At 45.5% G+C, this 15,116-nt stretch overlaps 1 protein-coding gene across 1 annotated transcript in view; it reads right to left on the bottom strand.

Moving 5' to 3' along the window:
* Nucleotides 1-15,116, bottom strand: part of LOC148535392 (acyl-CoA dehydrogenase family member 11-like) — a 670,105-nt gene that overhangs the window by 429,860 nt on the left and 225,129 nt on the right. Inside the window, exon 8 of the mRNA XM_088463865.1 lies at nucleotides 997-1,103. Within this exon, the coding sequence (XP_088319991.1) occupies nucleotides 997-1,103 (107 nt within the window). The remainder of the gene's footprint in view (nucleotides 1-996; nucleotides 1,104-15,116) is intronic.

The raw sequence follows: 15,116 nt of genomic DNA, 5'->3' as shown, positions 1-15,116 counted from the left end.
ATGTACTTTAATTTTGGGGCCAAAAAAAATTGGGGGGGACAAACTTCAAAACTAGCGAAATCGACTCCTGAGGGGTTCCCAACTATGTGGCAGGTGTTTTCTAGAATGCGGGTGCTAGCGTCAGGTGCATTTTTGAAGAATTTTAAATAATTACTTTAGGGACTTAAAAATATGCTTACTCCCATTTTCATGTACCCCAAATTTGATATAGTTATTTTTACCAAAAAACAAAAAGCTGCCTAAGTGCTATACTTTACTAGTTCTTCACAGGTGCATTTATGCACCTGCCGTGGCCATTTAAAAACCCCGACTACCTTCAGCAGGTCAAATCGGGGGTATCCATAGTGATCCCCCATATCAGACCATCTTTAAGGGGGTGCCAGGATGATTTCCCGAAAAAAAAATCCCAGGACTTTTTGATACTTACCTTTCCGCCGGGTCCCGTTTTCGACGGATCCTAATTGAATACTGGGATAAGCGGGCACGTGCCCAATACTTTATCCCAGTAAAAAACGGCGATGATGAATATGGCCCAAAGACTTTCAGTCATAAGTGAACATGTCTAGAATATTTGGATATGGGACCCAACTTCGTATCATTTTCAACAGAAATATTTAGATGGATAGGGCCAGATGTTGTCAATTTTATGCAACATTAAGTACAGTATGTGAAAATTGTATCAATCATACTGAAAAGTTGGTTAGATCTATTTTATAAACATAATCAAAATGTATTTTCCAAGTCAGATAGAGAAATTTGTAGGTCAGCTTCCCATTTAGATTGGGAGTATATTTTTCTCAGTGGGGACAATTAAGTAGTTATATCATGATGACACTGTATGATATGAAGGAGGGGGGTAGAGAGTAGGGACCAAAATGTCCTGGGAATGGATCTAGTTGCAGACAGACATACAGATACTTTTAGAAGTCTCTGGGAGGTATTTGAAACTTTTCTTGTATTTGGGTATAAAATGCAAGATATCTTTCTATGTATTACCGTTTAGTTAGTTCGAGACCAACTTCAGCAAGAGGTTGAACCATGTCAGCAAACACATTGGCATTCTCCGCAATGGAATTCCCAAGGAGCAATCTTGCGTTTATGCCCTAAATAACAAAAAGAGAAGGAAGTGTTATGATCCTGTCTGCAACAATCAAGTTCTTGTATTTGTTATCAGATTTACATTCTTGCCTGGCCTGTGGGTCAGGATTTCTGTTTGTCTTGTGAAATGTTGCTGTTGGAGCAGTTCAGCTGATTGCATTCCCTCCAGTCAGAATGCTCCTTTCCTCAGCTGACTTTAGCAACTAATCAGAGACTTGCAATCCCTACATACCTTGTCTGCCTTTTGTTCTGTACCAGAGCATAAAACATTCTGGCCCTCATTCAGAGCCGCTCGTAAGCGGCCGCTCGTTCGTTATGAGCGATGTTTGCACATCTGCGCATGCGTATGGATTTTAATACGCATGCGCGAACCAGTCAGTACGGCTGAAAATTGTTTGTTCGCTAAATAGCGAATGCCTGCTAATTTGAGTGACAGGAGGAGGCGTATGTGGGTGGTAACAGGGGAAGGTGCTTGAAAACGGGGAGTGGAATTCAGAACGCAGGCGTGCTTAAAGGTCAAAACGGGCGTTTTAAGGGAGTGCATAATTAATCCAGCAGCGTCATTGACCACATCACTTGGTTTTTTTTAACTCAGAACTGATCGCAAAATAGCAGTTGAAAAAACCAACCACAAGAATAGCGAGCAGTTCATACCCTGGTCGATGTACTCGATTAATCTAATAAATAGCGGACTTGACGTATGGTGCGAGCGGCCAGGCTGCGTATTTTTCAAAATTACAACCGCACGTTTTGCTCGCTCGTTCAGACTTAGAGGCGTGAACAGACCGCAAAGTGCGAACGGTTCATTTGAATAGCCACCCCTTTTTATAAAACGAACGACCGCAAATAGCGAGCGGATCTGAATGAGGGCCTCTGACTCCTAGCAAGTGACAGCCTGACTTCCTAGCCCCTGCTTTCTTCAAGCTATTATTATCCCTGTCTCCTGAGTGTTCTCCACAGTTCCTGCTGATTGAATCCTGTCTTGATGAAATCCTCACCTGCATTGCCTGCTATCTACAGTACTTCACTCGGCTTCTGACGCAATAATATTACACAGACTGCAGCCATTTATCTCTGCTTTTAGTAAACCTGTATGTTCACTAGTTTTCAGTCTGCAGCAACTACAGTTTTGTCAAGTTCCTGTGTTTCTGACTGCTAAGTTTCACTACAGGCTTAAGTTCTATGTCTCCAGCCTGTTCCTGATTACAGTGATTAGCACAGCTCTCCTAACATGTACTGGCTCAGTGCTTTTCCAAATCCGCTGCAGTGATCCTGAACTCTGCCATGTGATTAACCCCTTTAGCCAGTGGAAAAAGGATCAGGAACCTCTGGCAATTGCTGGAGTACTTTAAATCTATGGTAATGCTAGACACTAGGTTTCTACCAGTGGCTGACTGGAACCAGACTTGGACCTGAAGTGGAGATACACTTGGATGATACTGCGCTGGTGTGCACTAGTTACTGAGTGTAGCTCAGAGGAGTACAGGAGTGCAAGACTGAACATGACAAGGTGCAACACTGTACAGGCTGGATATAGCTGTGCTTGAACAGGATCATATGGTCACTGGATGTTAGTGGAAAGAGACTGCTGCTGGGTGCAATGGCTGGATTCTTCACAGTTTGATTGAACAGTTGCTAAATATTCTAACTAGTATTAAACTATTAATACCAAAATATCTTGGGAGTTTTCAGGACACTTTTTAAAGGCTTCCACTCAACCTACTGAGACCATTGTGGTACTAATTCAGGCTCCTCTAGAACTAAGGCCTCTCATTTTGTGCAGAGTGACTGGGAGATACCGGAGTTATCTGTGGCCCAGGCTCTCAGAATCAGAATGCCAGTGGTGCAAGGAGTATTTTCTCTGTCTTTACTGTGGGAGTGCTGATCACCTTATTAAAGACTGTTCCCTTTGCAAGGCTAGAAATGGTAACAAGCTTCAGCCTCTCAGATTTCAAGCCAATAAACCATCCTGTGTGACATTTACAGTTCCAGTTTCCATTACTCCTGATAGGGGTGTCAAGAAGGTTATTCAAAAAGAGACTCAAATTCATGTTTTGTGTCCAGTGACAAGAAGACCCTATTCCAATTTTGAGAACCAACAAAAAAATGATCAATACTCTATTTATCAGAGAGATCTCTGCCTCTGCAGCCCCAGGAGGGGCATCTGATTTGCCAGCCTCAGGAGAAGTATCAATGTCTTGATCCCAGGAGGGGTATCCAATGTCTTGTCCTCAGGAGAGGTATCCAATGTGTTGAACTCAGGAGAGGTACTGTATCCAATGTTCTAACCCCAGGAGTGGTATCCAATGTTCTGACCCCAGGAGGGGTATCCAATGTTCTGACCCCAGGAGGGGTATCCAATGTTTAGACCCCAGGAGGGGTATTTTATGTCTTGTGTCTAGGAGGGGTGTCTGATGTTCTGACCTCAGAAATGTCCAATATTCTGACCCCAGGGGAGGAGTCCGGTGTTCCGACCCCAGAAGGGGTGTCCATTGTACTGACTCCAGGAAAGAAATCTGATGTCCTGACCTCATGAGGGGTATCCAATGTCATCACTTCAGGAAAGGAGTCTGATGTCCTGACCCCAGGAAGGGTGTCTGATGTCCTGACCCCAGGAAGGGTGTCTGATGTCCTGGCCCAGTAGCGGTATCTGATGATACAGCTCTAGAAGTGGCATCTGAGCCATCTGCATCAGGAGAAATTTCTGATCTGTTTACCCCAGGAGGGGCATTTGAATTGCTGATCCTAGGAGCGGTGTCTGATTTTCCAATCCCAGAAGGGGTGTCTGAGTTGACATACTCAGGAGGGGATGCTAGAGCCTCTTCCCCAGGAGGGGTATCCAGTGCTTCAGCCCCAAAACAGGAATCCAGTGCCAAGATCAGGTTCATAGGGCCAAAGATGCAGACAAGGACACCTGTCAGTCACATTCTGTGAGTGCCACCATGTTGAGCATGGTACAAGAAGGGCCATCTGAATGCTTTGATTCTACCTATTCTGGTTGCAGACAGATTTTGCTTTTTTCCGGTCCATCTGACTCAAGTGTATCCAAACCCAATTTGGTTGTGTCTATAAAGTCCAAAGAGTAACTTCAGTCTACTGACTCTTAGGAGAAACTCCAGTCTGCTACCCCAGCAAGGGGTTTTCAATCTGTTGTTCCTGATGAGGACTCTGATGCATCAATGTCAAACTGCAGCTCCTCTTCTTACCACCCCAGCCAAAGCAGTGTTGTACTCAGAGGGTAAGCTTTAGAATGGGATGAACCACTTATTAAGTCCTATACTTCAAGATTTGGAGGGCTATAGTAATGCTGTAGTTAAAAGATTCTGTGATCCAGAGGCAATTCATTTGGGATATTCTGAGTATCCTACCTTGTCTGCCATGAAACCGCCTATTGCTCTGTCCTCCATTTCTCTGCTGTCTGTGGAAAGTCAAGCTTTGGTGAACCAATGCATTAATGATTTCCAGTCTCATCAGAACAGAATCAGTACAGAAGCTACAATCCAGGGACTTGAGAGCTGGTTATATCTTCCTGTCTTCTACACACTGTAGTTTTTCTGTGAATTCTGGTCCTATGAATTCATAATCCATCCAGCCTGCCAAGTGTTCTATCAATACTCAACCTTGCGGTTCTTCAAGTCCTATGATATGTCTTTGTTCTGCTTCATGTTATTTCAAAGATCCTTTGGAATGTTCTACTCCAAAAAATAAAGTTGTGATGCTACCATTAGATGTACAGTAAACTCATATTTGAATTATGACACCAAAGCTGATGAAATTCCATTGCTTGATGGTCCCATAATTTCTAACAATGTTTTTTCACTTCCTTTGATTGGATCAAGATGATCTAGTATGTCACTATTCTGAGTAATGTTCCCAAAACCAGGCCCTCTTTCTTACCTGTCCGGCCACTTGTCAGATGCTGGCGTGCTCTGGCAGCCAGAAGGAGCGCGACTCGCACAACAGTTGTGGTCTTCACAGCAGATTCCGCGAGTGCCAATGACGCTGCACATGTGTGCACTGTGCAGGATTTGGGGTCCAGTGCTGGCGTTCCTCATGGCATTGTTCCCACAAGGTCAGCAAGATGGATGGCTCCATCTTGCCCAGCATCATGTGATCGAGTCCAAGGCCAATCCTGTCCAGCCAGGTAATCAGCAGACACTCCCAGCCAATCCGGATCTACCCATGGGTATAAAGCTTCCAGGTCAGCACTGCCTGGGTTGTCAGTGCCATAAGTCACACAGCTCTGCATGTGAGCTTTGTAGCTGCACTCCTCTGTATTCACAAACTGTTCCAATGGATCCTGACTGCTGCTCTGTTTCTGTGATTTCTCTGGAGTTAACTCAGTCTTGGCACCTTAGCCAACCATCGGTGCAAGTCCGATATTCCTCAGCCATCGGTGCAAGTCCGATATTTCTCAACCATCGGTGCAAGTACGATATTTCTCAACCATCGGGGCAACTGCGATATCCTTCAGTCATCGGTGCAAGTCTGATATTCCTCAGTCTTTGGTGCAAGTCCAATATTCCTTCAGTCTTTGGTGCAAGTCTATTATTCCTTCAGTATTCGATACAAGTCCAATATTCCTTCAGTCATCGGTTTAAGACCGATAGTCCCCAATCATAAGTTATCTCTCTAGTGCTAGCCCAGGTGACCAAGTCAGGGTGCCGCGACCAGCCCATCAGGCGCAGCTGAGAACATATTCCCTTGCGGGATTCACTGTTGAAGACCACCAGTGGGGTAGTACTCCATTGTATCCTCTCATCATTTTCCTCCATGGTTCCAGCTTCTCACACTTCTCCAATCCCAATGTATACCTTGTCTGTCTTTTGTTCTGTGCCAGAGCATAAGATATTTTGACTCCCAGCAAGTCACAGCCTGACTTCCTAGCTCTTGCTTGCTTCAAGCTATTGCTATCCCTGTCTGTTCAAGCTATTGCTATCCCTGTGTGTTCCACAGTTCCTGCTGATTGAATCTTGCCTTGACAAATTCCTGATCTACATTGCCTGCTGTCTACAGTGCTTCACTCTGCTTCTGCCACAATATTATTACGCAGACTGCAGCCATTTTTCCCTGCTTTTAGTAAACCTGTAAACTCACTAGTTTTCAGTCTGCAGTTTTAAGTACCTGTGTTTTTGACTGCAAAGCTTCACTACAGGTTATAGTTCCATACATGCACGCAGGGGGGTTTCTGAGTACCCCCCATGCCCACCGATCAGTGGCGTATCATCGAGACTGGTGGTGCTGCCAGATGCGGACCAGGTCACCTCTTTCAGTAAGTGTAGTGTGGACCGCAGTGAGTGCAGTCCGCACTACACAGTAACATACTGTTGCCGGCGTACTACCCGGCAGTGGTGTGTTTGTTTTAGCAGCCAAAGAGTGTCAGACAGACTCTCATTGGCTGCTGCATCCACTGAGGGAGCTAGGCTGGAGCTCACTGATGACGTCTCTCCCATAGTGTCAAGCGGGAGGACAGAGGAACGGACGGTGGTAGGCACAGGAGCGGGGATTCAGGTAAGTATATTGTGTGTGTCTTGTTTTATATATGTAAGGGGCACTGCATAGGGTGGACCACTACTGGGGGCACTGTATAAGGGGCACCGCATAGGGGGACCACTACTGGGGGCACTGTATAAGGGGAATTGTATAGGGGGCCACTACTGGGAGAACTGTATAAGGGTCACTACTGGGGGAACTGCATAGGAGAGACCACTACTGGGGGAATACTGGGAGCACTGCATAGGGGGACCACTACTGGGGACACTGTATAAGGGGCACTACTGGGGGAACTGTATAACGGGCACTACTGGGGGCACTGTATAAGGGGCGCTGCATAAGGGGCACTACTGGTGGCACTGTATAAGGGGCACTACTGGGGGAACTGTATAAGGGGCACTACTGAGGACACTGCATAAGGGGACCACTACTGGGGGCACTGTATAAGGGACATTTCTGGGGGAACTGTATAGGAGGCACTACTGGGGCCACTGCATAGGGGACCACTACTATGGACACTATATAGGGAGCACTGTATGTGGGGCACTACTGGGACACTGTATAAAGGGCACTTCGTAAGGGGCACTACTGGGGCCACTGTATAAGGGGCACTACACTACTGGGGGCACTACTGTCATGCTGGCTGTATTTATTTGCCTGCTGTCTGTCTGTGTGTGCCTGTGTCAGTGTGAGTGTACCCCATCGTAGGCTGAGTGGTATATTTTACTGTATAGGTCCTAAATCCTGTGTAAGCTGTTTCTATCTATCTATCTATCTATCTATCTATCTATCTATCTATCTATACAGTGTGTGTGTGTATGTATATATATATATATATATATATATATATATATTGTGATAGGATCATTGGTAAAGTGGTCTGTGGCAGGTACATTTGTCCAAGATTCCTGTCTTATGTGTTTTAAACCCCCAGGAGAAAGTCTGCAGTATAGCAGGCTTGAGTTTCGGCTTTTTGAAAAGCCGGTTTGGGACCTGGGGGTTGTGGGTGAGAGGAGAGGGAGGGCTCCACCCACGGCCACTCCAGGTTTTGGTTCTCGCAGCCTGGTAACAGGCTTGTTAGGGTTTCCACCTGAGAGTGGCCAATATAAGCCTAGTTTGGATAAGGCTGAGTGTCTCACCTGGGAGAGCAGGCAGGGAGTTTGCTCAGAGACACTTGGAAACCTAACTGTGAGTGTTGTGCTGTGCTTTTGTTGCTGGCGAGGGCATTAGGCCCTGCCAGGTTCTGGTAGTGAGGGAACTACCTGTGAAGTTAGTGCCCCGACAGGGCTAGGATTTATATTTATGTTTTCTTTATATTTCTGACATTGTACAATAAAGACTGGCACCGACCAGCTTGTACTTGCATCCAGACTGGTGTGCTGCTTCCCTGCTGCTGTGTGTGTGTGTGTAAGAAAGGAGTCCTCTACCCAGGAGAGGGACCCCCTAACCTAACTGTGTCACAATATGGTGGAGAATGCGGGCAGGGCGGTGGAATGTACCTAAGACTGAGGGTGTAGAACCTGGAGACAGGCCTGCCAGGCCAGGAAGGTTCTTGCCCCGTAAACGACTAGACATTAATATGACTCAGTGTTTCTGATGTGGTGGCTTCGGCCATATTGCCGCTAATTGTCCACTTACAACTGAACCTATGCAATGTGATACTGCTCATGTCTACCGCAGGGGGTCTTTATTTGCACAGACAGCCTGTACGGCTGACCGGCAGGCTGAGACTGATAAGCACATGTGTGTACTCACTGTAGATGGCAACCGAGTAGAGGCACTGTTAGACTCTGGTAGCTTGATGACACTTATAAAAGCTGAGCTGGTGAACCCCTTGAGGCATACAGGGAAAACTGTTGGTGTGACCTGCATACATGGGGATACTTGATATTATGTTACGGCCGAGGTGAACATCGAGACACCATGTGGCTCTGCTATAGTTTCTGTGGGTTTGGTGCATGGTCTGGTGTACGATGCAATATTGGGGAGAGACTTTGCTCACTTCTGGAAGTTGTGGGAAAGCCATTTTGTTCCAGAAGTGAACAACCCCGATCCATTTGAGAAGGTTGTCGATGTAGTGGAGGAGGGAGTTTCTTCTGAGTCAGAGTTATTCCCTTTTTCTACTATGGTTGGCGAACTAGAGAATGCGGAACGTGCCTCCCATTGAGGTGGGAAGTGTTGTTGGGCCAGGTGATCGTCTGCCTGATTTAGAGGTCAGAAGAGAGGTCATTGCCGTGGAGCAGTTGAATGACCCTACTTTGGTAAAAGCCAGGGAGAATGTAAAAGTAGTTGATGGTAAACCCGTAGACCCTGATAGTCCTTTGTCCTATCCCCACATGGCAATGTGTCAGGATTTGTTATATCAGGTGACTAAGAAGGGGGAAGATATTGTGGAACAACTAATAGTTCCCAAAGCCTACAGAAGAACAGTGTTGGATCTGGCCCATGGTCATATAACGGCAGGCCATCTAGGGGTAGAGAAAACCACTGAGCGAATAATGCAGAGGTTTTTCTGGCCCGGGCTTCATAAAGAGGTGTCTGACTTTTGCGCATCCTGCCCTGAGTGTCAGTGTCATGCTCCCATTCCACATTTTAAGGGTCCACTAGTTCCATTGCCTATCATAGAGGTGCCGTTTGAAAGAATAGCGATGGATTTGGTGGGACCCTTAATGAAGTCTGCCAGGGGACACCAGTATATTCTGGTCATAATGGATTACGCTACCAGGTACCCGGAAGCGATCCCGTTGCGCAATACGTCAACCAAGACCATTGCCAGAGAGCTAGTTCATGTCTTTAGCAGGCTGGGTATACCCAAGGAGATACTAACTGACCAGGGTACACCGTTTATGTCAAAAGTCATGAAAGAGTTATGCCGCCTGTTCAAAATTGAACAGTTAAGAACTTCGGTTTATCACCCCCAAACCGATGGGCTGGTCGAGAGGTTTAACAAGACGTTAAAACACATGCTTAGGAAAGTGGTCGACAAGAATGGTAGGGATTGGGATTACTTATTGCCGTATTTATTGTTGGCCATAAGAGAGGTTCCCCAGTCCTCCACCGGGTTTTCACCCTTCGACTTGTTGTATGGGAGACACCCAAGGGGGTTACTAGACATTGCCAAAGAGACATGGGAGGGGCAGTCTAGTCCTTACAAAATGGTGATTGAGTATGTTTCTCAAATGCAGGAGAGAATTGCTGCGGTAGTGCTGATAGTGAGAGAGCACCTGGAACAGGCTCAACAGGCACAGCAGAAGGTATACAACCGCAATGCCCAGTTACGCAGCTTTGCTCCTGGGGACAGAGTGTTAGTGTTGGTTCCCACTGTGGAAAATAAACTTTTGGCTAAATGGCAGGGGCCCTTTGAAATCTTAGAAAGAGTGGGACAGGTCAATTACAAAGTTTACCAGCCGGGGAAAAGAAAGCCGGAACAGATATACCATATAAATCTATTAAAGCCCTGGAAAGATAGAACGGTACTGTCGGCCGTCCGAGCCCCTCCAGTAAATCCAGGGCCCTTAGTTCCCGAAGTGACAGTGGCAAAAACCCTGTCGGCAATTCAACAACAAGAGGTCAAGGAGTTTCTGATCAGAAATAGGGTGCTGTTCTCTGACGTACCTGGGAAAACCTCGGTCATTAAACATGACATAATCACTGACCCAGGGGTTAAAGTTAATCTAAAGCCCTATAGGTTACCAGAAGCACAAAGAGAATCGGTGTCGAAAGAAATTAAAAATATGCTAGAGTTAGGGGTTATTGAAAAATCACATAGTGAATGGTCAAGTCCCATTGTGTTGATTCCAAAGCCTGACGGGAGTGTGCATTTCTGCAATGACTTCCGAAAGTTGAACAGTGTTTCAAAATTCGATGCCTACCCGATGCCAAGAGTGGATGAACTGATTGAGAGACTAGGGACGGCAAGGTATTTAACCACTCTTGACCTAACCAAAAGGTATTGGCAAGTACCGTTAACCGAGAACGCCAAACAAAAGACAGCTTTTTCAGCACCAGAGGGCTTGTTTCATTACAAGATGTTGCCCTTCGGGCTACATGGGGCACCTGCTACCTTCCAAAGAATGATGGACAGGATTCTAAGGCCCCATAGACGGTATGCGGCTGCTTATCTGGATGATGTGGTCATTCATAGTCCTGATTGGCAGTCTCACTTACCCAGGGTACAAGCAGTGTTGGACTCCATCTATAAGGCAGGTTTGACAGCCAACCCAAAAAAGTGTTGTCTAGGCATGGAGGAAGTAAAATATCTGGGATACACCATTGGCAGTGGCCTGATAAAGCCTCTGCTCAATAAAGTTGATGCCATACAAAACTGGCCATGGCCTCTGAATAAGAAGCAGGTGAGAGCCTTCTTGGGAATTACGGGGTACTACAGGAGGTTTATATCCAACTTTGCCACCATGGCAGTCCCACTGACTGACCTGACCAAAGGCAAACAAAAAGTCAAGGTAGAATGGAGTCCTGAGGCAGAGAAAGCTTTTCAGGAGTTGAAAGTAGCGTTGTGTTCCCAACCAGTCCTGATGACTCCTAATTTTGAAAGGGAATTCATAGTACAAACCGATGCATCAGAAGTAGGTATAGGAGCGGTCCTGTCCCAGAACAAGGAGGGTGAGGAACACCCTATTTTCTATCTAAGTAGAAAGTTGAATGTACATGATTGAAACTATGCCACAGTGGAGAAGGAGGCGTTGGCCATAAAGTGGGCATTAGAGGCTCTCAGGTACTACTTGGTCGGAAGAAAGTTCAAATTGATCACTGACCATGCCCCTTTGAAGTGGATGTCCGAAAATAAGGACAGTAATGCGAGAATTACGAGATGGTTCTTGGCATTACAAACTTTTAAATTTTCAGTGGAACACAGGCCAGGAAGCCAGCTGGCCAATGCTGATGCGTTGTCACGCGTTCATTGTTTGGGGGCTTCAGTTGTTCCGCCCCACAGGTCGAAACAAAGGGGGGGGATATGTGATAGGATCATTGGTAAAGTGGTCTGTGGCAGGTACATTTGTCCCAGATTCCTGTCTTATGTGTTTTAAACCCCCAGGAGAAAGTCTGCAGTATAGCAGGCTTGAGTTTTGGCTTTTTGAAAAGCCAGTTTGGGACCTGGGGGTTGTGGGTGAGAGGAGAGGGAGGGCTCCACCCACGGCCACTCCAGGTTTTGGTTCTCGCAGCCTGGTAACAGGCTTGTTAGGGTTTCCACCTGAGAGTGGCCAATATAAGCCTAGTTTGGATAAGGCTGAGTGTCTCACCTTGGAGAGCAGGCAGGGAGTTTGCTCAGAGACACTTGGAAACCTAACTGTGAGTGTTGTGCTGTGCTTTTGTTGCTGGCGAGGGCATTAGGCCCTGCCAGGTTCTGGTAGTGAGGGAACTACCTGTGAAGTTAGTGCCCCAACAGGGCTTGGATTTATATTTATGTTTTCTTTATATTTCTGACATTGTACAATAAAGACTGGCGCCGACCAGCTTGTACTTGCATCCAGACTGGTGTGCTGCTTCCCTGCTGCTGTGTGTGTGTGTGTAAGGAAGGAGTCCTCTACCCAGGAGAGGGACCCCCTAACCTAACTGTGTCACAATATGTAGAAAAAAACGCACAGCACTAAATCCAATAATCTTGATGCAGGGTCAAAAACGTAGATATAAATACATCTATAAAGAAGGCTCCAGGAACCCCAGTACAGATGAGACCAGTACACTTCCTCCAATAGTAATCAAAGTTTAATGTCCATACATCATGACTTCATGGTAGCACATCGATAAGCAGCAGAACATAAAGCATTATTGGCATATCATACTGTACTTACGAAAGAGTAACAGCTTCACTGGGGTCCATCAAAACTCCCAGCATTTTTTCCCTACAGCTGTTTCGGTGCATACCTTCATCAGAGGAGAAGCAACATAAACATGCCCATGGAGCTCATAAATACACTCACTAATTAGCCCAAACATGTGCTCACCTGTTTAGTTGCCAGCAGATGCCATCACTACTCCGCAGATCAGACCGCGTGTGCCAGCGGGAGACACGGCGCACCACGAGCGACGTCACACCGGAAGTGATGCCGCCAAGATGTTGCCCATAAGCATGCCAACCACCTTCACACAGACCGGCCCACCACAACAGGAGTGATACAGCGTCATAGCAAAGCAGTGTGCTGGAGGAAGTGTGCTGGTCTCATCTGTACTGGGGTTCCTGGAGCCTTCTTTATAGACGTATGTGTATATATATATATATATATAATATATATACAGTCAGGTGCATAAATATTGGGACATTGACAGAATTTTCATATTTTGGCCTCTATTCACCACCACAATGGCTTTGAAATGAAACAAACAAGATGTGCTTTAACTGCAGACTTTCAGATTTAATTTGAGGGTAATTACATCCAAATCAGGTGAACGGTGTAGGAATTACAATGGTTTCTATATGTGCCTCCCACTTTTTAAGGGGCCAAAAGTAATGGGACTATCAACTCAAAAGCTATTTCATGGACAAGTGTGGGCAATTCCCTCGTTATTTCATTATCAATTAAGCAGGACAGGTGTGGGCAATTCCCTCGTTATTTCATTATCAATTAAGCAGGTAAAAGGTCTGGAGTTGATTCTAGGTGTGACATTTGCATTTGGAATCAGTTGCTGTCGACTCTAAATATGAGATCCAAAGAGCTGTCACTATCAGTGAAGCAAGCCATCATTCGGCTGAAAAATCAAAACAAACCCATCAGAGAGATAGCAAAAACATTAGGTGTGGCCAAATCAACTGTTTGGAACTTTCTTAAAAAGAAAGAATGCACCGGAGAGCTCAGCAACACCAAAAGACCCGGAAGACCACGGAAAACAACTGTGGTGGATGACTGAAGAATTATTTCCTTGGTGAAGAAAAACCGCTTCACAACAGTTGGCCAAATCAAGAACACTCTCCAGGAGGTAGGTGTATATGTGTCAAAGTCAACAATCAAGAGAAGACTTCACAAGAGTGAATATAGAGGGTTCACCACAAGATGTAAACCATTGGCGAGCCACAAAAACAGGAAGACCAGATTAGAGTTTGCCAAACAACATCTAAAGCCATTACAGTTCTGGAACAACATCCTATGGACAGATGAGACAAAGATCAACTTGTACCAGAGTGATGGGAAGAGTAGAGTATGGAGAAGGAAAGGAATTGCTCATGATTCAAAACATACCACCTCATCAGTGAAGCATGGTGGTCATAGTGTCATGGCGTGGGCATGTATGGCTGCCAATGGAACTAGTTCCCTTGTATTTATTGATGATGTGACTGCTGACAAAAGCAGCAGAATGAATTCTGAAGTGTTTCGGGAAATATTATATGCTCATATTCAGTCAAATGCTTCAGAACTCATTGGACGGCGCTTCACAGTGCAGATGGACAATGACCCGAAGCATACTGCAAAAGTAACCAAAGAGTTTTTTAAGGCTAAAAAGTGGAATGTTATGCAATGACCAAGTCAATCCCCTGACCTGAATCTGATTGAGCATGCACTTCACTTGATGAAGACAAAACTGAAGGGAAAATGCCCCAAGAACATGCTGGAACTGAAGACATTTGCAGTAGAAGCCTGGCAGAGCATCACCACGGATGAAACCCAGCGTCTGGTGATGTCTATGCGTTCCAGACTTCAGGCTGTAATTGCCTGCAAAGGATTTGCAACAAAGTATTAAAAAGTGAAAGTTAGATTTAGGATTGTTTAGTTTGTCCCATTACTTTTGGCCCCTTAAAAAGTGGGAGGCACATATAGAATCCATTATAATTCCTACACCGTTCACCTGATTTGGATGTAATTACCCTCAAATTAAATCTGAAAGTCTACAGTTAAAGCACATTTTGTTTGTTTCATTTCAAAGCCATTGTGGTGGTGAATAGAGGCCAAAATTTGAAAATTCTGTCAATGTCCCAATACTTATGCACCTGACTGTATATAATGTGTGTTGTGGCTAAATGTTTTCTCATTGGTTCGGTAACCATGGATTTGGAAACCGCCCTTTCAAAACCCTGCATTTGCCACTGAGTTCTGTCTGTGATTTCACCCAACCTCCAGCCTGCTTCTGATTACAATGGTTACCATAGCCCTCCTGACATTTACAGGTACAGTGATTTCCCTAATCTGCTGCAGGATCCTGAACTCTGCCATGTGATTAACCCAGACCCTCCAACATGAACCTTTCATTAGGTACAAAATGCTCTGCTCCTGGACTTCCTTCTTAACACAGGTGATGCCAATCATAAATTAGGTGAGAAGTGCAGGAGCAGAGCATTTTGTACCTGATGGAATGGGTCATGTTGCAGGGTAGGTTAACCACCTTTGCTTCATTGCACCCAGCAGCACAGACTCTTTCCACTAACATCCAGTGATTATTTGATCCTGTTCAAGCACAGCTATATCCAGTCAGTACAGTGTTGCACCTTGTCATGTTCAGTCCTGCACTCCTGTGCAGACAAGTGCAGTATCATCCAAGTCTTAAGCTGGCCACACACTAGACCAACTTTCATTCAA

This window comes from Taudactylus pleione, unplaced genomic scaffold (genome assembly GCF_031769625.1).
Source record: "Taudactylus pleione unplaced genomic scaffold, aTauple2 ptg000053l, whole genome shotgun sequence".
Classification (NCBI taxonomy): domain Eukaryota; kingdom Metazoa; phylum Chordata; class Amphibia; order Anura; family Myobatrachidae; genus Taudactylus; species Taudactylus pleione.
The sequence above is the reverse complement of the archived record's forward strand: the minus strand, read 5'-3'. Positions and strand labels throughout refer to the sequence as shown.